At 43.6% G+C, this 24,943-nt stretch overlaps 1 protein-coding gene across 1 annotated transcript in view; it reads right to left on the bottom strand.

Moving 5' to 3' along the window:
* The window catches only part of LOC111976802 (raftlin-2), a 30,928-nt gene extending 7,546 nt beyond the window's left edge, over positions 1-23,382 (bottom strand). Inside the window, exons 1-5 of the mRNA XM_070446258.1 lie at positions 22,940-23,382; positions 5,445-5,625; positions 4,180-4,472; positions 3,392-3,610; positions 1,210-1,217 (exon numbers count right to left, since the gene is read on the bottom strand). Of these exons, the coding sequence (XP_070302359.1) occupies positions 1,210-1,217; positions 3,392-3,610; positions 4,180-4,472; positions 5,445-5,625; positions 22,940-23,078 (840 nt within the window). The 5' untranslated portion in view covers positions 23,079-23,382. The remainder of the gene's footprint in view (positions 1-1,209; positions 1,218-3,391; positions 3,611-4,179; positions 4,473-5,444; positions 5,626-22,939) is intronic.
* Positions 23,383-24,943: the final 1,561 nt, after the last annotated feature.

Raw genomic sequence — 24,943 nt, 5'->3', positions numbered from 1 at the left:
TCTCAAGAAGAGATGGGATTTAATAATAATAATAATACATTTATATATACCATTTACGCAGACGCTTTTATCCAAAGGTGACTTAGTCATGCATGCATATGTTTTGAACGTGTGGGTGGTCCAGGGAATCGAACCAAATATCCTGGCAATGCAAGCGCCATGCTCTAACAACTGAGCTCCAGGAGGACCAGAAAGTATAGAGAGATTAAGAACACTTTTGTCCTCATCCACCTCTCTCATTCTGCTACTTTATCCATTTTTGTTTTTCTCAAAATCGGCTCCTTTTATGTTTTGTCTCCCTCCCCCTACGTCCCTGGATGAGTCACTTCCTGTCCCTTAGTCCCTCCTCCTCTCTCCACCCTCCCCCTTCTCCTCTTCCTCCTGCTCCTCCTCCTTTCTACCCTCTCTGCCTCCTCCTACCTTTCCTCCTTATCTCTCCCACTGTGGCTATATTTGGAGCTCTATTCCCAACCTCCCGACCTGGCTTCCTGTTACGCCATAGACTGGCAGCAGCCGCGAAAATCCACATCATTTGTAGACATCTGGGGCCTGGGAATATAGCACACGGGGTCTCTCTCTGTCGCTCTCTCACACACACCAGGCACATTCTGTGTGGCACGCATATGCACACAGCCTACTTCTCCATGTCTGTAACTAGTCATGTGCATTCAATGACATACACTCCAGTGAAAAGTTTTACAACACCTACCCATTCAAGGTTTTGTTTATTTTTACTAATTTCTACATAGACATCAACAAATGAATAACATGGTAACAATAATCATGTAGTAACCAAAAAAGTGTAAACAAATCAAAATATATTTGAGATTCTTCAAAGTAACCACCCTTTGCATTGATGACTGCTTTGCACACTCTTGGCATTCTCTCAACCAGCTTCACCTGGCAATGGTTTTCTAACAGTCTTGAAGGAGTTCCACATATGCTGAGCACTCGTTGGTGCTTTTCCTTCACTCTGCGGTGCAACTCATCCAAACCATCTCAATTGGGTTGAGGTCGGGTGATTGTGGAGCCAGGTCATCTGATGCAGCACTCCATCTCTCTCCGTCTTGGTCAAATAGCCCTTACACAGCCTGGAGGTTGTGTTGGTCATTGTCTTGTTGAAAAACAAATGTGAGTGCCACTAAGCGCAAACCAAATGGGATGGCGTATCGCTGCAGAATGCTGTGGTAGCCATGCTGGTTAATGTACCTTGAATTCTAATAAATCACAGACAGTGTCACAGCAAAGCACACCTACACCATCACCCCTCCTCCATGCTTCTATGTGGGAACCACACATGCGGAGATCATCCATTCACCTACTCTGCGTCTCACAAAGACACGGCGGTTGGAACCAAAATCTCAACTTTGGGCTCATCAGACTAAAGACAAGATTTCCACTGGTTTAATGTCCATGCTCGTGTTTCTGGCCCAAGCAAGTCTCTTCTTCTTATTGGTGTCCTTAGTAGTGGCTCTTTGCAGCAAATTCGACCACGAAGGCCTGATCACGAAGTCTGCTCTGAACAGTTGATGTTGAGATGTGTCTGTTACTTAACTCTGAAGCATTTATTTGGGCTGCAATCTGAGGTGCAGTTAACTCTAATGAATTTATCCTTCAGCAGAGGTAACTCTGGGTCTTCCTTTCCTGTGGCAGTCCTCATGAGAGCCAGTTTCATCATAGCGCTTGATGGTTTTTGCGACTGTACTTGAAAAAACTTTCAGTGCTTGAAATTTTCCAGATTGACTGACCGTCATGGTCTTAAAGTAATGATTGACTGTCGTTTCTCTTTGCTTATTTGAGCTGTTTTTGTAATATGGACTTGGTCTTTTACCATAGAGGTAAGGCAGCAGGTAGCCTAGTAGTTAGAGCGTTGGGCGAGTAACCGAAAGGTTGCTGATCGAATCTTCGAGGCTGACAAGGTAAAAATCTGTCGTTCTGCCCCTGAACAAGGCAGTTAACCCACTGTTCCTAGCCGCCATTGTAAATAAACTTTGTGCCTAACTGACTTGCCTTGTTAAATAAAATGTTTTAATTAATAGGGCTATCTTCTGTATACCACCCCTACCTTATCACAACAACTTGATTGGCTCAAACGCATTAAGAAGGAAAGAAAATTCCACAAATTAACTTTTAAGAAGGCACATCTGTTATTTAAATGCATTCCAGGTGACTACCTCATGAAGCTGGTTGAGAGAATGCAGTGTGGTGCAAAGCTGTCATCAAGGCAAAGTGTGGTATTTGAAAATGTCAATCTCAAATATATTTTGATTTGTTTATAAAAAAAAATGTTTACAACATGATTCCATATGCTTTATTTCAGGGTTTTGTCTCCCTATTTTCTGCATTGTAGAAAATAGTAAAATAAAAAAAAACCCTTGAAATGAGTAGTGGTGTTAAAAACGTTTGACCGGTAGTGTACTTTCTGTATACACTGGAATCACTGCCACATTGTAGAGCATTGTTCAATGCACTTCAGCGGACAGTAAAAGTATCTGCTATGAAGCTGTCCACTGATTTATTTTGTGTAATCATAGCGTTTGAAGTTGTGTTTCTGGTAGTATGCATTGTATGTTGATACTGTAGTTTGCTGACTGATTGTGCTTGTGTGTTGTCTCAGGTGAGCCCGTGCCAGGTCTCTAGAGGGGTTGTTTGTCTATGAGGAGAGGAAGCACTGCCCTCCTGCACGACACCATCGTAGTGGAGCAGTGGAACCGTCATGAGGTCAGAGAGCCGTTAGCCAGGTTGGGAAGAGAGCTCCAAATATAGCCACAGTGGGAGAGATAAGGGAGGAGGAAGGTAGGAGGAGGCAGAGAGGGGTAGAAAGGAGGAGGAGCAGGAGGAAGAGGAGAAGGGGGAGGGTGGAGAGAGGAGGAGGGACTAAGGGACAGGAAGTGACTCATCCAGGGGACGTAGGGGGAGGGGAGACAAAACATAAAAGGAGCCGATTTTTGAGAAAACACAAAAATGGATAAAGTAGCAGAATGAGAGAGGTGGATGAGGACAAAGTGTTCTTAATCTCTCTATACTTTCTGGTCCTCTGGAGCTCAGTTGTTAGAGCATGGCGCTTGCATTGCCAGGATATTTGGTTCGATTCCCTGGACCACCCACACGTTCAAAACATATGCATGCATGACTAAGTCACTTTGGATAAAAGCGTCTGCTAAATGGTATATATAAATGTATTATTATTATTATTAAATCCCATCCTCTCTTGCAGAGAAGTAAAGTGTCATCATTACACTAATGCTCTTTGCTGGAGATCTTACAACTCCAAAGCAAGATGTCACAGCATGCATGTTGTTATTGCTTTTTAAGCTTGGTGTGGCTGTTATACAGTATGAATCTTACATCCACCTTAAGAGTCTCTCTATATCTTAGCATTTGACAGTACCTTTGGGTGTGTCCCAGTACACAAACGAGTCTACCAATGACCAGCCTTTGCGGTAGTAGGCTGCGGTCAGCTCCAGCCAATCGGCCTCCAGCGCGCTGACCACCTGACCCTTCCTGGACACACGCATGGACAGTGCCCCTTGGTGGTACTGACATGCCAGAGCTTCCAGTGGAGCACAGCCTGGTGCCCATGAGTGGAAGAACACCAGCAACCTTAGGTCTGAGACAGGGGGGGAAGAGGTAGAGGGTCAGATCAAGAGAACAAGAAAGAAGGTGCAGAGACAACAGACATTGGGTCTATGTGAACTCTAACGTGAACTCATCTCGCCCTACTTAGGACGAGGACATCTCAGTCTGTATGGTTGTCTCTGTGGTGAGGAGTTTAGCCCAGCTTGGTGGGTGAGGGTTAGCTGACTGACATGCAGAGGCCTCTCCTACCCCAGGGCCATCAGTCAGTGTCTTCCACACAACACAGAGTTAAACTGAACATCCCTGACAGTCCGGGGGAGAGGGGGATGAGTAGTGTTGAAGGGAGAAACAAATCTAGGACTCCACAGTGTGGCTGTGATGTGTTCAGCATTTTGAGGTTGTGTGACGTTAAGAGGAGATAGCAGATATAGCCCACATGTCAACATTGTTAAGGGGAGGAGACAGATGAGAGAAGAGAAGTAGTCTCGTGTTGCCATCCTTCCAAGTCGTGAGAAAGTGGAAGCCTGGGAGCTGAACAGAAGAGAGGGGAAGAGAAGACGAGACACGGGACGAAAAGAGAAGAGAAAACTAGTATCTCACCAGGGCTGTAGGTAGGGCTGTGATCCTCCAGTTCTCCTTCTCCAGGTGGGGTACATGGAGGAGTGTGTGGGGGGGATCGATAGCCTCTCCTGGGGCTAGGCACCCTGCCGTTACTGCCCCCTCCTCCAGCCTGCTGGAGCACTGAGCCCACAAACCTCACTCCGCCCCGGGCACTACTGTTCACCCTGTCGATCAGTGCTCTAACAGTGTCGTCTGTCAGGGACTCCCCTGGGATAGGCCACTCCTCCACCCTCAGCACAGGGACACTGTGACACATGGACACCACCTGCTTACTAAGAGACAGAGAGAGGAGAGAACAGAAGAAAGGAGAACAGAACAGACACACAGACGTTCACAGTCATTGTACTGCAGGTTCAAACTGGTAATCACAAGCTGCATACAGGGCATTCATTCATCATTCATGTGTTTTGACTGTTAGCTACTCTGAGACTGTAAAGCCATGTCTAATCTGTATGCATTAGCTTGGTAAATAGTCTCATGCTACAGAGCCCTGTCCAGCCGGAGAGTTCATACTTGATTTGTTTTTGTCAGTGTTTGCAGACAGAATTCATAATTTATTAATTGGCCATGCATGAGATGGCTACTACTTTCTAAACATAAAGCATAAACAACCATACTAAATAGGAGTATATATACACACACACACACACACACACACACACACACACCACACACACACACACACACACACACACACACACATTCACATTGTAGTATATGTATATTCAAATAAAAGACCCTCACATTTTAATAATATTAATATGTAATATTACAGGTTTGATAATAACACAGAAGGTACCATGTGTGAGATTCTGAGGCCCTATTGGCCTTGAGAGAGCTGTTGTTGTCAGGGTACATTTCTACCCAATGGCAACCCCTGCAGCTCAGAGCCCCACAAAACATACTCTCCAGGAGTCTCCCCCTAACCCCTCCCCCTTAAACAGCAGTCTGACCTCCCACTGAAGTTGCATTAAATATGCAGCTACATCATCTATCATTCATCTATTTAGCAGGTTGGATGGGTTAAGGCTGGGTGGCTTGTTCCAATGCTGAGCTCAGATTAAGGGATGGGTGGGAGGGTTATGGGTTGTGGCGGCCCCTAGCCTAGGCACAGATCTAAGGTAAGTTTTGTGCTTTACCTCCCAAATGGTTCAAACTGATTCTAGAACGGGGCAATTCTACCTGGAGTGGCTGTCTGTGTGTGTGTACGTGCCTCCAGGCATGCATGCTTGTGTGTTTGGTACCTGGGTCGTGGGCGGGCCAGGATGGCTCGGTAGAGCAGGCTGAAGGGCAGGGAACGCGTGCGTCCAACAGAGAGAATAATGGGATGCAGAGTGGTGAGGACATAGCCCTGGGTGTAGTAGGGCTGCAGGGCCTGGGACAGCTCACACAGAGAGGACACATACTGCACCGTGGGGCGACTACCTGAAGGGGGAGGAGAGGAGAGGAGAAAGAAAAACAGAAAGGAAGTGGCAAGGAGAGGGGAGATGAGACATGGGGAGGATGAGGAGAAGAACAGAGGGAAAAAAGGGGCAAGGAGAGGAGTAAATAAGGAAGATGAAAGAGAGAAGGAGAAAGAGGAACACAGTGAGTCAATAAAATCACTAGAAACTCCTGCATAAAGAATAGAGGAAGGAGGAGTAGAGGCTAGCAGCATGACATCTGTCTTCCTCCGTCTGTAGTCTAACTCCAGAGGTTAAGTCTGTCCTGAACTGAACACCAATCAGATCTTCTCGTCTGTCTGTCTGTGTGTCGTATAATCTCTTTAAGCAGGCCCTTGCTATTCCCTAGTCATTCCCAGAGGAGATAAGAGGGGAAATGCTGAGGTATTCACACAGAGACAAAGTGGAGAGTAGAAGGCCCGTCTGGAGACTCTGGACCTTCCCATAAGCAGACAGTTTACTGTAGCAGACAGACACTCTTATGCAGAGCGACTTAGTCATTAAATAATGCTGCCAGTCTCACACTTTAACAGCACAGCACTTAACAAACTCTTCTGCTAAATGACTTAAATGTAATGTAAATGTGTACAGCTAACAGTTCCAAAATAAGACATCTCCTCTTGCTATGCTGATGGTTTCTCTTCCACCACCAGTAACCCTGACAACCCTAACCCAGGGCAGGCCCTGATGAGAGGACACCACCATAGAACCACCAGTAACCCTGACAACTCTAACCCAGGGCAGGCCCTGATGAGAGGACACCACATAGCAACCACCAGTAACCCTGACAACTCTAACCCAGGGCAGGCCCTGATGAGAGGCACACCATAGAACCACCAGTAACCCTGACAACTCTAACCCAGGGCAGGCCCTGATGAGAGGACACCACCATAGAACCACAGTAACCCTGACCGGCGCTAACCTCAGGCAAGGCCCTGATGAGAGGACACCACCATAGAACCACCAGTAACCCTGACAACTCTAACCCAGGGCAGGCCCTGATGGGAGGACACCATAGAACCACCACCACCACATACTCTGCTATATATACACACTGTAGCTTACCAGCTACCTCTCCAGCTGTGGTGGTGTTAATGTGGTAGTGCCTTGCTTACATTGGTTACATAGATATTCTAGGGGTGTTGCATTAAGTTAGGACTGAAGTCATGTGTTGCTGGGGTTCTTTTTTTGGTTTCGGTTGGTTTGCAGTGTTGTTGCAGGGCGGCAGGTAGCCTAGCGGGTTAGAGCATTGGGCCTGTAACCGAAAGGTTGCCGGTTTGAATATCCGTGCCGACAAGGTGAAAAATCTGTCAATGTGCCATTGAGCAACCCTAAGGAACTATGGCTGCCCCTGTAAAACAACATTTCACTGCAGCTAGCCAGTGTGTGACAATAAAACATATGTTGGTGCTGCTGGATAGTTGTCTGTGTTGAGGGGGCATTGTGTTAAGGTTTGTTGATAACATGTGACTAGTCTGTGTCTGGTGGAGTTGTTTTCTATAGTTTTCTCACGGCTCTGTCTGGAGACCTATAGCATCACCATACATCCTGTGTTCACAAAGAGGTTCTGTTCACAGGGCTGTCTCGGCGCCGGAGACATACACTCACACACGAAAGTTAACACAATCACAGTCAAGCATGCATATAAGCACACAAAAACAAACACCAAATCCCATTTTTACACATAAAAACACGCTCCACACATTCCAACTGACGGAACAAGCTCATCATATATTTACACACATTCACACACAAAACACACTCCCACTCAAATCTCATACACACACACTCTCCCACACAAACACCTCTGAGACTGAGATAATAACAGCTTGTTACTGGAATTTCTGCCTTGTGAATTTGGCTATGGTTTAAAACATCCTGGCAAGTCCAGGTCATAGTGAAATCTCTAGACGGGAGGGTGGCCAGGGAAGCAGTGGAAGAGAAGCTTTTGAACTGGTGGTGTCTCTGTCATCTCAGCATTTGTGTCTGAGTGTATGTGTCTGTTGGATCCCACCTGAGCTCTAGAGCAACGAAAATGACATTTTGACCAAAAGCTCCCTAGAGGAGCTCAACGGCGGGCTATTAATCCAGTCTCTCCCTCCCTCCCTCTCTCTCTCACACACGTCTCTCTCGCCTGGGCTCTTTTGTCCCTCTCCGTCTCCCTTCTTTCGGCCACCTCACACCCCCTCCCATCACCACGGCTCACCCTTGTCAACCCACACACTGAGCCCTCTGTTCTCTACTGTGTGTGAGAAAAAGAGAGGAGAGGGGGAGCACAGGAGGGGGAAGAGAGAGGGGCCGACTGTGGAAAGAAGGAGGGAAATGGGGAGAAATTAGAGGGGGAAGGAGATACCAAGTGTGGCGCAAAAAAGGGGTTTACAAGAAAGATTTTATGAGCCAGAAAGCTTGTGTGTGAAAAGGAAAGCTTGTATAAAAGTGAGGAAGAGGGAAAGAAAGCTGGCAAAAGAAGAAAGGTGAGTAAGAAGAGAAAGAATGAGGGTAGAAGGAGACTTAAGGAAATTGAGAGGAAAGAGAGAAAGTGATGCTGGATTCCAAATATATTTCCATTGAAAAGAACCCATGAGTACCAATATGTGAAGTTCATAGGAACATATCAAATTGGGTGTCAAATGAAATCTAAGAGTCCATATCTTGGGGAATTTAAAGCATAGAATTTTTTTCACCAATTTTCCAAAATGTGGCATAAATTAAGGCATTGATTTCTGGATAAATAGATGAAAAAAGAAATCTACCAGAAAAAGTCTTAAAAGGTATCAGAAATACATCAAAACACAATAATGTTGATGTGAAGGACCCCTACTAGAATTACCCCCCCCCCCAACAAAATCAGTAACATAATTACTGCAACTGAATTGGCTATAATTACCTGATTCTTCAGGAAATGTTGGTAATTAACAGAAAATCTAACAGAATTTAGGTAATTTATACTTGAATAACAGAAGAAAAAAATGTATTCACATATATTGTATTCATTTATTATACCTGTGTCCATACATTAGTTTCTAATAGATAGACCGTATGGTTCAAGAGAAAATAGCCTACTCAACAGCATCTAATCAACGATGGCATTATTTTCTATTAACTCTTCCAACTGTGTTCACAACGGACACCAGTTTGACGTTATAACATTGACAACAAATACAATGCTTAGAGAATTTCTTCACATTTTATTGTATTACGAAGTGGGATTAAAATTGATTTAATTGTCATTTTTTGTCAACAATCTGCACAAAATAATCTGTAATGTCAAAGTGGAATAATAAATCAACAAAAAAATAATAATATACCTTGATTAGATAAGTATTCACCTCCCCTCCGAGTCAATACATGTTAGAAACACCTTTGGCACCAATTACAGCTGTGAGTCTTTCTGGGTAAGTCTCATAAAAGTGCACAATGCAGGTGTGCAAAGCTATTTGCCCATTATTCTTTTTTAAATTCTTCAAGCTCTGTCAAGTTGTTGGGGATCATGGCAAGACATCAATTTTCAAGTATTGCCATAGATTTTCAAGCAGATTCAAGTCAAAAATGTAACTTGGCCACTCAGTATTATTCACTGCCTTCATGGTAAACAACTCCAGTGTAGATTTGGCTTTGTGTTGTAGGTTATTGTCCTGATGAAAGGTGAATTGCTCTCCCAGTGTCTGGCGTAAAGCAGACTGAAGCAGGTTTTCCTCAAGTATTATGCCTGTGTTTAGCTCCATCACGTTTCTTTTCATCCTAAAAAACTCCAGTCTTTGCCGATTATCAATAAGTGCATCAAGGACGTCGTCCCCACAGTGACCGTACCTACATATCCCAACCAGAAGCCATGGATTACAGGCAACATCTGCACCAAGCTAAAAGCTAGAGCTGCCACTTTCAAGGAGCGAGACACTAATCCGGACGCTTATAAGAAATCCCGTTATGCCCTCACACGAACCATCAAACACAGGACTAAGATTGTATCCTACTACACTGGCTCTGACGTTTGTTGGATGTGGCAGGGCTTGCAGACTATTACGGACTACAAAAGGGAAACCCAGCCTTGAGCTGCCCAGTGATGGGAGCCAACCAGATGGGATAAATGCCTTTTATGCTCGCTTTGAGACAAGCAACACTGAAGCATGCAGGAGAGCACCAGCTGTTTCGGATGACTGTGTGATCATGCTCTCTGTAGCCGATGTAAGCAAAACCTTTAAACAGGTCAACATTCACAAGGCTGCGGGTCCAGACGGATTACCAGGACGTGTACTCTGAGCATGCATGGAGCAACTGGCAAGTGTCTTCAACTACATTTTCACCCTCTCCCTGACCGAGTGTGTAATACCTACATGTTTCAAGCAGACCATCATAATCCCTGTGCCCAAGAAAGCGAAGGCAACCTTCCTAAATGACTACCACCCCATAGCACTCACGTCGGTAGCCATGAAGTGCTTTGAAAGGCTGGTCATGGCTCACATCAAAACCATCATCCCGGAAACCCTAGACCCACTCCAATTCACATACCGCCCCAACAGATCCACAGATGACGCAATCTCAATCGCACTCCACACTGCCCTTTCCCATCTGGAAAAAAGGACCACCTATGTGAGAATGCTGTTCAACACCATAGTGCCCACAAAGCTCATCACTAAGCTAAGGACCCTGGTACTAAATACCTCCCTCTGCAACTGGATCCTGGACTTCCTGACAGGCTGCCCCCAGGTGGTAAGGGTAGGCAACAACACATTTGCCACGCTGATCCTCAACGTGGGGGCCTCAGGGGTGCGTGCTTAGTCCCCTCCTGTACTCTCTGTTGAAGGCCGGCATCCCGGAGTCACATCTTCACTGTTGACGTTGAGACTTGTGTTTTGCGGGTACTATTTAATGAAGCTGCCAGTTGAGGACTTATGAGTCGTCTGTTTCTCAAACTAGACACTAATGTACTTGTCCTCTTGCTCAGTTGTGGATCGGGGCCTCCCACTCCTCTTTCTATTCTGGTTAGAGACAGTTTGCGCTGTTCTGTGAAGGAAGTAGTACACAGCGTTGTACGAGATCTTCCGTTTCTTGGCAATTTCTCGCATGGAATAGCCTTCATTTCTCAGAACAAGAATAGACTGACAAAGTTCTTTGTTTCTGGCCATTTTGAGCCTGTAATCGAACCCACAAATGCTGATGCTCCAGATACTCAACTAGTCTAAAGAAGGCCAGTTTTATTACTTATTTAATCAGAACAACAGTTTTCAGCTGTGCTAACATAATTGCAAAAGGGTTTTCTTATGACCAATTAGCCTTTTAAAATGATAAACTTGGATTAGCTAACACAACGTGCCATTGGAACACAGGAGTGATGGTTGCTGATAATGGGCCTCTGTACGCCTATGTAGATATTCCATTTWAAAAAATCTGCCGTTTCCAGCTACAATAGTCATTAACATTGTCTACACTGTATTTCTGATTTTATGTTATTTTAATGGACCAACATTTTTGCTTTTCTTTCAAAACCAAGGACATTCCTAAGTGACCCCAAACTTTTGAACGGTAGTGTACATGTACATATTACCTCGACTAACCTGTACCGCACGCACACATTGACTCGGTACTGGTACCCCCTGTATATAGCCTCATTATTGTTATTTTATTGTGTTACTTTTTAAATATTTTTTTTAACTTTAGTTTATTTAGTAAATATTTTCCAAACTCTCTTTTCTTAAAACTGCAATATTGGTTAAGGGCTTGTAAGTAAGCATTTCATGGTAAGGTCTACACCTGTTGTATTCGGCGCATGTGACAAATAAACCTTTCATTTGATTTCATGCAGTCACCACCATGCTTGAAAATAAGGAGGCAGTTACTCAGTGATGTGTTGTGTTTGCCCCTAACACAAGGCTTTGCATTTAGGCCAAAAAGTGTGTTGTCTTGCCATGTTTTTTGCAGTATTATTTTAGTGCCTTGTTGCATACATATGCATGTTTTGTAATATTTTTATTCCGTATATTTTTTATTCTTCTTTTCACTCTGTCATTTATGTCATTATTGTGGAGTCAATACAATGTTGTTGATCCATCCTCAGTTCTCCCATCACAGCCATTGAACTCTGTAGCTGTTTCAAAACTTCTCATGAGCTTAGTTCAACTGTCACACCCCATCAGAACCAAAAATAGATGCTTGTTTAGCTCCAATGTTTGTTTGCAAACACAGTATACCCTCAAAAATTGCTTATAACTATAATTTTGATATCATGTGGCGTCAGTCCTTGGATACATTCAACTGCTGATTGCCACTTTAAAGATATACTCAATGTCTGATTTGTGATTGTTACCCATCTACCAATCATTGCCCTTCTTTATGAGGCTTTATGAAGCTCATTGGTCTTTGTAGTTGAATCTGTGCTTGAAATTCAATACTTGACTGAGGGACCTTACAGATATACAGTATCTATGGGGGACAGAGGAAGGGGTAGTCATTAAAAAATCATGTCAACCCCTATTACTGTATAGAGTCCACATACAGTGGGGAGAACAAGTATTTGATACACTGACAATTTTGCAGGTTTTCCTACTTACAAAGCATGTAGAGGTCTGTAATTTTTATCATAGGTACACTTCAACTGTGAGAGAAGGAATCTAAAACAAAAATCCAGAAAATCACATTGTATGATTTTTAAGTAATTAATTTGCATTTTATTGCATGACATAAGTATTTGATACATCAGAAAAGCAGAACTGAATATTTGGTACAGAAACCTTAGTTTGCAATTACAGAGATCATACGTTTCCTGTAGTTCTTGACCAGGTTTGCACACACTGCAGCAGGGATTTTGGCCCACTCCTCCATACAGACCTTCTCCAGATCCTTCAGGGGTTCGGGGCTGTCGCTGGGCAATACGGACTTTCGGCTCCCTCCAAAGATTTTCTATTGGGTTCAGGTCTGGAGACTGGCTAGGCCACTCCAGGACCTTGAGATGCTTCTTACGGAGCCACTCCTTAGTTGCCCTGGCTGTGTGTTCGGGTCGTTGTCATGCTGGAAGACCCAGCCACGACCCATCTTCAATGCTCTTACTGAGGGAAGGAGGTTGTGGTCAAGATCTCGCGATACATGGCCCCATCCACCTCCCCTCAATACGGTGCAGTCGTCCTGTCCCCTTTGCAGAAAAGCATCCCAAAGAATGATGTTTCCACCTCCATGCTTCACGGTTGGGATGGTGTTCTTGGGGTTGTACCATCCTTCTATTCCTCCAAACACGGCGAGTGGAGTTTAGAGCAAAAAGCTCTATTTTTGTCTCATCAGACCACATGACCTCCTCCCATTCCTCCTCTGGATCATCCAGATGGTCATTGGCAAACTTCAGACGGGCCTGGACATGCGCTGGCTTGAGCAGGGGGACCTTGCGTGCGCTGCAGGATTTTAATCCATGACGGCGTAGTGTGTTACTAATGGGTTTCTTTGAGACTGTGGTCCAGCTCTCTTCAGGTCATTGACCAGGTCCTGCCGTGTAGTTCTGGGCTGATCCCTCACATTCCTCATGATCATTGATGCCCCACGAGGTGAGATCTTGCATGGAGCCCCAGACCGAGGGTGATTGACCGTCATCTTGAACTTCTTCCATTTTCTAATAATTGTGCCAACAGTTGTTGCCTCTCACCAAGCTGCTTGGCTATTGTCCTGTAGCCCATCCCAGCCTTGTACAGGTCTACAATTTATCCCTGATGTCCTTACACAGCTCTCTGGTCTTGGCCATTGTGGAGAGGTTGGAGTCTGTTTGATTGAGGTGTGGGACAGGTGTCTTTTATTCAAGGTAACGAGTTCAAACAGGTGCAGTTAATACAGGTAATGAGTGGAGAACAGGAGGGCTTCTTAAAGAAAAACTAACAGGTCTGTGAGAGCCGGAATTTACTGGTTGGTAGGTGATCAAATACTTATGTCATGCAATAAAATGCAAATTAATTACTTAAAAATTCATACAATGTGATTTTCTGGATTTTTGTTTTAGATTCCGTCTCTCACAGTTGAAGTGTACCTATGATAAAAATGACAGACCTCTACATGCTTTGTAAGTAGGAAAACCTGCAAAATCGGCAGTGTATCAAATACTTGTTCTCCCCACTGTATGTGATTTGTCACGCCAAATTGTACTTCTGAMCTAATTTGGGCTTGCCTTAACAAAGGAGAGAATACTTGTGCAACGACTATATTTTAGTTATTTCGTTTTTTTATTACATTTGTAAAAAATAAAATATATAAAAAAAGAATCTAAACAATATTTTCACTGTGACACCATGGAGTATTTTTTTTACAACTAAATCTATTCCCATTCCTCTTTAAAATGCAACAAAATGCCAAGAAAAAAAGTGGGTGTAGACATTCTAATGTACAGTGCCTTATTGGCTTAGTAAAATAAATAGGTGTAGAAAAAGGGGATTTCATGCTGAAACCCTTATATTAAACACCATTGGTATTCACTACGTTGATGGTTTACATTTAGGTTAATGTTTTTAAGCTTTGTCATTCTATATTTTTGTATATTATTTAATTATTTCACATGTAATAAGTCCACACAGAGGACCAGAGAGTATTACAGAAACCTGTGATAATCTGATGTACCCAAAAGGGCCACTAGATGTATTGTGATAGATTACATAAAATCTTTGAAAGATGCCAAAATTCTGGTAGTTTACTGGTAAACTTCAAAATTTTCCAGTAATTTACCATCCCTTTGCAACCCTAGCTACAATGGGAAATCATAATGCTCACAAACCACAGTTGGGTCACCTGGCTCTATCTCTCCCTCTATCTCCAGTTAATGTCATCTCTCCCAGCTCCTACTGACACCTACCCATGAGCCCCCTCTCTTTCCATTTACTTTAACCAGCATCTTCACCAACTGAGCACCGACCAACACAGGACGTCCATGGATATTAAAAAGTAGTTTGGTCAGTCCACCAGGGCCTTGATGTTAACATCCACAAACGGACCGGACTGGACCAAATCTGAACCTGTCATATCATGTTTCACAAGTTTGGATTACACAGTACAGTAGAACACCGTAGAGTACATTATAATAGTGAGTGAAACATGAGGAGAATGCATTTCTCCTCATAATTATGAATTTCTGTGTGGTACAGACCAGGGACCCATGACGTAATTCCGTTACAGTAATTCCGTTACCAGGTGTAAATCCACTTCACTTACTGTAGTTCAATAACCAAAAGAGATTTTTCAAAGTCAAGATGCCATGTCATAGCTGACACCCGAGTCTTTCTGCAGACATCTTTGAATCTTAATTCGGAGAGGATATTTAACAGAGATTTTGGAAAACCGTAGTCACATAAAAACCTGAGGGAGATTTCACCATCATTTCTTTAACAAAGTTTCCATCTGCACAGTTCTTCCAATAAATTAACTTTGATAAAAGTAGTCCTTGTGCATATACACTGAACAAAAATAAAAACGCAACATGTAAAGTGTTGGTCCACATGAGCTGAAATAAAAGATCCCAGAAATGTTCCATTCGCACAAAAAGCTTATTTCTCTCAAATTGTGCACACATTTGTTTACATCCCCGCTAGTGAGCATTTCTCCTTTGCCAAGATAATCCACCTGACAGGTGTGGCATATCAAGAAGCTGATTAAACATAGGTGCACCTTGTGCTGGGGCCAATACAATTGGATTTTTTTTTCACATAACACAAAGCCACAGATGTCTCAGGTTTTGAGGACGTGTGCAATTGGCATGCTGACTGCAGGAATGTCCACCAGAGCGGTTGCGAGATGATTTAATGTTAATTTCTCTACCATAAGCCACCTCCGTCGTTTTAGAGAATTTGGTAGCGCGTCCAACTGGCCTCAAAACCGCAGACCACGTGTATGGCGCCGTGTGGGCAAGCGGCTTGCTGATGTCAACGTTGGGAATGGAGTGCCCCATGGTGGCGGTGGGGTTATTGTATTGTTAGGCATAAGCTATGGACAACAAACACAATTGCATTTTATCAATGGCAATTTGAATGCACAGAAATCCTGTAACGAGATCCTGAGGCTCATTGTGAAGCCCATTTTTTTTAAAGGTATCTGTGACCAACATATGAATATCTGTATTCCCAGTCATGTTAAATCCATAGATTAGGGCCTAATGAATTCATTTCAATTGACTGATTGCCTCATATGAACTGTAACTCAATAAAATCTTTGAAATTGTTGCATTTATATGTTTGTTCAGTATAGTTGTATCGTTTTTTCAACTTTAAAATCAATGTTTTTTTGTCTGGCATACATTTTAAAGTGAACAAAAAAAAGATTCAAAGCTTAATTCTGTTACTGTGGAATTCAGTGGCGGTTGGTGCCATTTAAGATTAGGGAGGACAATATATATATTTGTAGGATTATGGCTTTATTTCTATTACAGCATATTGGATGACTGTTATTCATATTCCATTAACCCAGCTCAATGTAATGTCGATAGATTTAGGCTACTACATCTTCCCTATACCCATCATGAGGTTGCTACAACATAGCCTACGAATTAAAGTTTACAACGTAGGTGCACAGGTCGAGAGAAAAAAAAAGTAGTATCAAGGTGACAGACACATTCAATACCGCTTTACACACTTGCCTGCATCTAGCTGATCTAGGGTGTAATCATTAGTCCAAATCTTTGCTCATTCAGGTATGTTTATCCCCATTTTGTTCCGTTTACTTCTGTTAAAGAAGAATTTGTCAACACAATTAGCAGAACGAATACACCCTTGATCATCCGCAAACACAGTTCACTTTCAGCCACATACAAACAGCATGATCACCTTGCTCCTTGTAGAATTCCTTCTCAAATCTATGTGCTATCCTTCTCTCACCTTTTCCCTTCACTTGTGTACTTCAGTGTACAACACAACAGCTGTCTGTGACCAGGCAAAAAAAACTTTCCAAGCCAAACCTTCATACCACAACACACAGCCTACATTGTTTTCACATTTTAAGAAATTAATTTGTTAAAAACTGTTCAACTATTGTCTTTCTCTCTCTCTCTTTGAGTTAGCTACTCACCACATTTTATGCACTGACGTGCTAGCTAGCTGTAGCTTATGCTTTCAGTACTAGATTCATTCTCTGATCCTTTGATTGGGTGTACAACATGACAGTTCATGCTGCAAGAGCTCCAATAGATTGGAGGATGTCCTCTGGAAGTTGGAATAATTACTGTGTAAGTCTATGGAAGGGGGTGAGAACCATGAGCCTCCTAGGTTTTATATTGAAGTCAATGTACCCCAGAGGAGGACAGAAACTAGCTGTCCTCCAGCTACACCATAGTGCTGCCCCAGAGAGTGCTACTGAGGCTACTGTCGAACTTCATTGCAAAACAGTGTTTTAATAAATTATTTGGCGACGTGAATATATTTAGTATAGTTTTATCCCCCCAAAAAATGGTTTTAATGTTCGTCCTCCCCTTCCTCCGCTGAGGAGCCACCACTGGTGAAATTGCCCGTACACTCCAGACATAAACATGAGAGGACAGAGAGTGTGTAGATCTCATGTAAAGTGGAAAGGATTATCCTAATATGATTACCAAGGCACCATCTCTGTTAACAAATCATTACATTAGCTAAATACTATACCGGGCTAGACAATTTGGACCCTCTCTTTCTAAAATTATCTGCCGAAATTGTTGCAACTCCTATTACTAGCCTGTTCAACCTCTCTTTCGTATCGTCTGAGATTCCCAAAGATTGGAAAGCTGCCGCGGTCATCCCCCTCTTCAAAGGGGGTGACACTCTTGACCCAAACTGCTACAGACCTATATCTATCCTACCCTGTTTTTCTAAGGTCTTCGAAAGCCAAGTGAACAAACAGACTACCGACCATTTCGAATCCCACCGTACCTTCTCCGCTATGCAATCTGGTTTCAGAGCTGGTCATGGGTGCACCTCAGCCACGCTCAAGGTCCTAAACAACATCATAACCGCCATTGATATGAGACATTACTGTGCTACCGTATTCATCGACCTGGCCAAGGCTTTCGACTCTGTCGATCACCACATTCTTATTGGCAGACTCGACAGCCTTGGTTTCTCAAATGATTGCCTCGCTTGGTTTACCAACTACTTCTTTGATAGAGTTCAGTGTGTCAAATCGGAGGGCCTGTTGTCCGGACCTCTGGGAGTCTCTACAGGGGTGCCACAGGGTTCAATTCACGGGCTGACTCGCTTCTCTGTATACATCAATGATGTCGCTCTTGCTGCTGGTGATTCTGTGATCCACCTCTGCGCAGACAACACCATTCAGTATACTTCTGGCCCTTCTTTGGACACTGTGTTAACTAACCTCCAGACGAGCTTCAATGCCATACAACTCTCCTTCCGTGGCCTCCAACTGCTGTTAAATGCAAGTAAAACTAAATGCATGCTATTCAATCGATCACTGCCTGCACCTGCCCGCCCGTCCAGCATCACTACTCTGGACGGCTCTAACTGAGAATACGTGGACAACTACAAATACCTAGGTGTCTGGCTAGACTGTAATTAAGCATCTCCAGACTCACATTAAGCATCTCCAATCCAAAAAGAAATCTAGAATCGGCTTCCTATATCGCAACAAAGCATCCTTCACTCATGCTGCCAAACATACCCTCGTAAAACTGACCATCCTACCGATCCTCGACTTCGGCAATGTCATCTATAAAATAGCCTCAAACACTCTACTCAACAAATTGGATGCAGTCTATCACAGTTCCATCCGTTTTGTCATCAAAGCCCCATACACTATCCACCACTGCGACCTGTACGCTCTCGTTGGTTGGCCCTCGCTTCATACTCGTCGCCAAACCCACTGGCTACAGGTTATCTACAAGTCTCTGCTAGGTAAAGGCCCGCCTTATCTCAGCTCACTGGTCACCATAGCAGCACCCACTCGTAGCACGCGCTCCAGCAGGTACTGTATATCTCACTGGTCACCCCCAAAGCCAATTCCTCCTTTGGTCGCCTTTCCTTCCAGTTCTCTGCTGCCAATGACTGGAACGAACTACAAAAATCACTGAAGCTGGAGACTCTTACCTCCCTCACTAGCTTTAAGCACCAGCTGTCAGAGCAGCTCACAGATCACTGCACATAGCCCATCTGTAAACAGCCCATCTACCTACCTCATCCCCATACTGTATTTATTTATTTATCTTGCTCCTTTGCACCCCAGTATCTCTACTTGCACATTCATCTTCTGCACATCTACCATTCCAGTGTTTAATTGCAATAATTGTAATTACTTCGCCACCATGGCCTATTTATTGCCTTAACTCCCTTATCTTACCTCATTTGCACTCACTGTATAGACTTTTTGTTTTCTTTTTTTCTACTGTATTATTGACTGTATGTTTTGTTTATTCCATGTGTAACTCTGTGTTGTTGTATGTGTCGAATTGCTATGTTTTATCTTGGGCAGGTCGCAGTTGCAAATGAGAACTTGTTCTCAACTAGTCTACCTGGTTAAATAAAGGTGAAATAAAATAAATATACCGTTCTGCCAATCAGGGCCCCGCAACTTCACTGGAAACTCCAGTTAGCCGAGCAGAGCAGAATTGATTCTTCACAGTGTGTTAAACTATATCACTACACCAGCCAGGTTTGAAATGTACCACTGCCCTTGTAGTCTCCTCCAAATGTAATATAAACTCTATAATCAGAGATAATCCAGCATTTTCTAGGGTCTGGTTCCAGTCAGATTAACACAGAGAGAGAAATAGAAAAGAGATTATAGTAGATTGTGGTTGCGTTGAATTTGTTCTGGAATTACATCCGCATATGGTCCAGGTGAGGCGGAATTTAATTTGCCACACAGACAAATACCAACATCTAGCCTGGTTCCAGGTCTGTTTCTGCCGTCTTGCCAACTCCTATGGTCATTGGAGTAAGAATGACCATATGAGTTGGCAAGACAGCACAAATAGATCTGGGTCCAGGCTACTAAGAACAGGAGGCTGATGAGAATCCAGGCCTAGCAGTCAATCGAGGTAAACAACCTTGGAAAGAGAAGAGTCATAATATTTTAGGATAGCGGGGTGGTTGGATACACTTATCCCTCATCCCTAAATCCTTTAATCTTTCAGTCTATCCTCCTATCCAACTAATATCCTCTAGGGGCGGGACGACACCAGTATCTCGATACTCATTAGTATCATGGCAAGAAAACAAAACAAAGCGGATTTAACTTCTTTAGGAATACACCAGTAATGTTGCAAACATCATGTTGTCATCCAGAGTCACATGTATTTATTTTCCAAGCTATAGCACACAATATGTTAAATACAGCAGGTTTTTAAAGGACCAAAGAGTTAGATCTGCTTCGTGTTTTCATTTTTGCCATGGAAAAAACATCGTCCCAGCCCAAATATCCTCCCATCCAGCTTGAATTATTAATCTCTCTAGCTACCTCTGTACAACCACAAATCCAATCTCTCGACCTATCACCCCTCTGCCCGTTAATTTATCCATCCAGCCATCCCCTTTACATCTCTCCATCCCCCACTCAGCCCAGTAGAGGCCCTGTGCATCAACAGTGTGAGGCCCACCCTGCCCCCCCTCTTCATGGGCTGCCGTCCAGCCTCTGTCCTGGGTCCAGCTGAGCTCTCCAGACCCCCCTTCCTCCCTCGATCCACACTGACTGTACTGCGGGGCTAAACTAATCAGCATGCGAGGCTTTAGCCATTAGACATTAGCCACTTTGATGTGATGCCCCTGGCCTCTGCTTCCGCCACAGGGAGGAGTAATGGTGCTTTAAAAGGAGGCCAAGCTACTGGGCTGGGCTGCTACTGGGCTGAGGGGTGGGGGTGTGCATGTGAGGGAAAATGCAGCCAGCGAATGGCTTAGGAGAGAGGTTGTGTGTGTGTCCCAGAAATGTTTCTTCGTTTCAAGGAGAACTGAGGGAGAGAAGAGGGAACATGTAGTGGGTTCTAACTAGTCCCCAATCTTCAGGCAGGTCCAGTGTTGATGCTAACACTAATGTCAATACTGAAGCTAAATCCCACTAGTTTGGCATAAAGCAGCAATGAAACTGATCCAAGATGGATGATTAAGGACGCTAGTTCTAATCTTTATTAATCTGCCCGTTTGGCTCTGCCTCACACTGAAACATCTGGCTCAGAGGCTCTGGAGGAGAGAACATGGTAGTAAGCAGTCAACCTAGCCACCTATCCAGTGGAATACCCTGGTACCGGAGGTCATGGGAGTCATGGGAGTCACACTTGACTTGGGAAGGTACAGTACCTATAGCAAGCATCAAATGTCAATCAAATGTGGCTAAGCTCATCTCATAACGAACTAAGACAAGTAATGCTTTGATAATGTGTAGCACAGACAGGCACACAATACAGCAGTACCTAGAGGCATTCAAAGGAGTAGGTACGGTCTGGCTGCACCTTTAAACCCTTGAGAGTCATGTTGAATTATAAGCATAATATTGTTTTCATTTCCAGCCTCTTGGAGTGTGCCTGCTACTCAACCGTCAGTGTGTGGGTCTCTATACACGCCTGTACAGCAGCTGACAGTGCAGTCAGAGGTATTCTATTACTTTTATTTGACCATGCTGGTCATCTATGAACATTTGAACATCTTGGCCATGTTCTGTTATAATCTCCACCCGGCACAGCCAGAAGAGGACTGAACCATAGCCTGATTCCTCTCTAGGTTTCTTCCTAGGTTCTGGCCTTTCTAGGGAATTTTTCCTAAACACCGTGCTTCTACACCTGCATTGCTTGCTGTTTGGGGTTTTAGGCTGGGTTTCTGTACAGCACTTTGTGACATCAGCTGATGTAAGAAGGGCTACATAAATACATTTGATTGATATTCTGGAGATGTGCCGTTTGCTTTGCCTCAAGGCATCTGCAGGCCAGGTGCTCCTCACTAAGGAATGGAGCTCAGTCCCGTTTAGGATTATGTATGCTCCAAAACAGAACCCCAGGCTGTCTATATATCTACAGTATATACAGTATTTAGGGTTGAACTTGACAACATGCACCACAGTCCAAATATGTACACAGTAGTACATATCATTTGATATTTACATTAAGCAGTACTTCATTGTTTCAATAATGTCTATGAGGCCGTGTTTTTTTCTTGACAAGGATTTCTGTTGGTATGGAACAACAACAACCAGCAACAGACAGGGACTCCTAAATCCAGTTGAACAGGATTTGGCTGGTGTGGAGGAAACCCATGACTTTCTGCTTATCTCCCAAAGAAACTAAGGTCACTAAACTGTTGAGGCAGTTTACGCACACACTTATTGAGAATATATACGAAAATGTATTTAGGCTATGTCCAGATAAGGGCTGGTTTGTGCTGTAGAATAAGGGTGACTGTATCAACTAGTGGGCTTTACTCCAAACCCCTGAACTGGGAGCCCAGCCACTTTCTACTGTGTCCATTATTCTGCAAGCCCAAACCCAATAACCCATGTAGACATAACCACATCCTCATATCTAAAGCTCATAGGCCTAACCATAAGGACAGAGGCTCCACAGTGAGAAAGATAGTGGTGACTCACACTAGGGAGCCTCAGTCTACAGAGTCAAATACATTACACTTATTTATTAGGGAATGGGGTTGAACACGGTTATGGGTTCAGTGCCATTATTTGGGTTCTACCAGATACTAAACTAACAACAATCCATCCAAAGTGGCATACACCACTGTTTACATGGCTGGCTTCTAGCTAAACAAATGTTGGCATTATTTCCCTTCCAAATAGGTCATAGGTACATCAACCAGTCCCAAGCTCCTCATGTTGTAGAGATTACACTAAAAACACTGCATTCTGACAAAGGATGCTGTTGCACTTTCAGATGATCAGAAATCATATTATAATGTGGTGGCAGGTGTCTGTGAGATTAGGACAGAAGGTAAGGTATTTTTCCTTTCACATAGATGCGCGAACGCACACACACTGGAAGAGAGGGGGTAAAGAAAAAAACTTCGACCTATTTCTCTGGATGATAAAATGACAGCACTGTTGCTAGGAGAGAGGACCTGAGCCACTGCATAGGATACACACGTGTAGTGTTCCAATTAAGATCAGCCACATGAAAGACCATTGAGGCCTATTTGAAAAGCAAACCTGCCATTTGTAAACCACTGTTCAAAAACCAAAATCCATACATAGTGAAAATAGTGACAAGCTTTAAAAGCACCTAACCCAGGTTATTTCAGAGGAAAATAGTAATTCATGTTTTTCTTTCGTTCATTCAGTTAGTATAACCTAGTCAATGTCTAAAGAAACATTGTTTAGAATATATCCTAAGTATTATGCTTAATCTATCAAGGTGAGACCCAAATGCATACCTTCCAAACTGAAATCCAGTAGCACATACTCGTAAACGGTGTCGGTTTTGATCTCTACTTGTGGTCTCTTCAGAGTGGAGTAGATCTTCCCGGGGCTGCTGTCCTCCGGGTCTTCCAGTTTCCTCAATCCGCAGCCCATAGTGCTGTGGTGGGATATCCAGCTCAAACTGCCCGGGCACGGTGACGGGAAGAGCCCGCTCCGCTATACAAACAGTTTTGCTCTTGCTATGGAGTTAACGGGATTACTCCATCCCCGGAGACGCTATTAATCCGTTTGAGTGCCGCCGGATAATCACTGTTATTATTTATATTTTGGGGCAATTGTACAGTGAGAATATTATTTTTCTCTAAAAACTTATTTTGCAACGAAACGTGCGTCTGGAGCGTGCAGCTCTCGTTCCCTCTTGAAAAAAACTCACGGAAAAAGTTACATTTGACAACTCCTCTGCGCGAGCGGCTACTTTGTTGCAAACGTCGATGAATTGTCAACAAATCCACTTTTGGTTTTATTTTCACCGATAAAATGATATCACTTGTAACTTATCACCAGCACCAAATCGTCTAAACGAGAGTGGTTTCAGTAAAGCCGAATAATACGTCTGTGAGTGATTTAGAAAAGCCAAAGCAGCTTGCAGGAGACAGAAAAAAATGGGAGGACCGAAGGAGAGGAGGTGATTTGGGCAGCAACAACAACCACTAATGTCTAACTGAGGAAGTTGTAGCCTAGCTCTATTTTTATGATATTCTGTCACACTTCATGTAGTTTAGGTCATAGATAATATAACATTGTTCAACCTCTATAGTTTAGGTTTGTGCTATTTAGTGCAAAGAAAATACACTGTTACCCTACTACCGCAGGGCAGGGTAACCTTTTCAGGTTATATGGAGTTGCTTATATAATTAGAGTATACTTTTGTATGAATTTACAACCCCAGTAACGTTAGATCATATTGAGGGCATTTGTATAATTCAAAGCCACCGGAGACTGCTATATTCTCTGTAAAGTTCAAATAGTTACAAAGTGAATGACAGGATGTGTGACCAAGGTGTGTACCACTCCACCTGTTCAAAGGTTTATGGAGCAGATAGTTTCATTCACCTGTCATTTCCATTACCAACACATTCTCTAAGTCAGTGACTGAAGTCCAAGGTCCATCTCTATAGTTATGGCCTGCCCATAACTCATATCTGCCTAACTAAGACACAGGCATGTTGACATGTGCACAGTCAATCTATCAACCCATCTTTTCACTACTTGAATGAATTGGAGGTCCATTATGACTTCATTGAAACAATCTATGACAGAGAGGTTATTCAGAGTGGTGGGCATGTTGTCCATTGTCCATCTTAATTGAAGCTGTTTTGCCAATAGATACAGATTTCTATTTGATTGTTCAATTTGACTATATCCCTATCCCCAGACAAGGGAACTGGTGACAATTAGTAATATACATTTGAACCAAATGAACTGAAATGAAGTCTATTGTGTGTGTCTGTGTGTGTTATCGCTCTCTCTTTCTCTCTTACACACACACGGCCACAGAACCCATTTTGCAATCAACAAACTTCCAACTTTAATGTGATCACCAGCTAATGTCTAACAGAATTAGACCCAAAATGCTGTGAATCCACAGGTTGTCCCTGAGGGGGGGTAATGGAATGGCCAGGATGGCATATGTCACCACGGCCCAACGGCCCACCCCCTGTCCCAGGCTACCAGTGAGGGCTAATGGAACCCAGGTGGTGGAGAGCATCAGGGTGTGTGTGTGGGTGGGCGTGTGTGTGTCATCTGACCCGCTCTACTGTGTTTGTCCACTCTTTGGATGGCACGTCCAAGGGGTGACTTCAGCAGCCCCCCTTTGTCCTTTGCTGTCCTGTACCTCTGACCCTTGTCACTCAGTGCCTGCCTATCCCAACACCACCCATATCCTCTGCCTATCCCAACACCACCCATATCCTCTGCCTATCCCAACACCACCCATATCCTCTGCCTATCCCAACACC

The sequence above is a fragment of the Salvelinus sp. IW2-2015 genome, linkage group LG2 (assembly GCF_002910315.2).
Source record: "Salvelinus sp. IW2-2015 linkage group LG2, ASM291031v2, whole genome shotgun sequence".
In the NCBI taxonomy this organism is placed as follows: Eukaryota; Metazoa; Chordata; class Actinopteri; order Salmoniformes; family Salmonidae; genus Salvelinus; species Salvelinus sp. IW2-2015.
The sequence above is the reverse complement of the archived record's forward strand: the minus strand, read 5'-3'. Positions and strand labels throughout refer to the sequence as shown.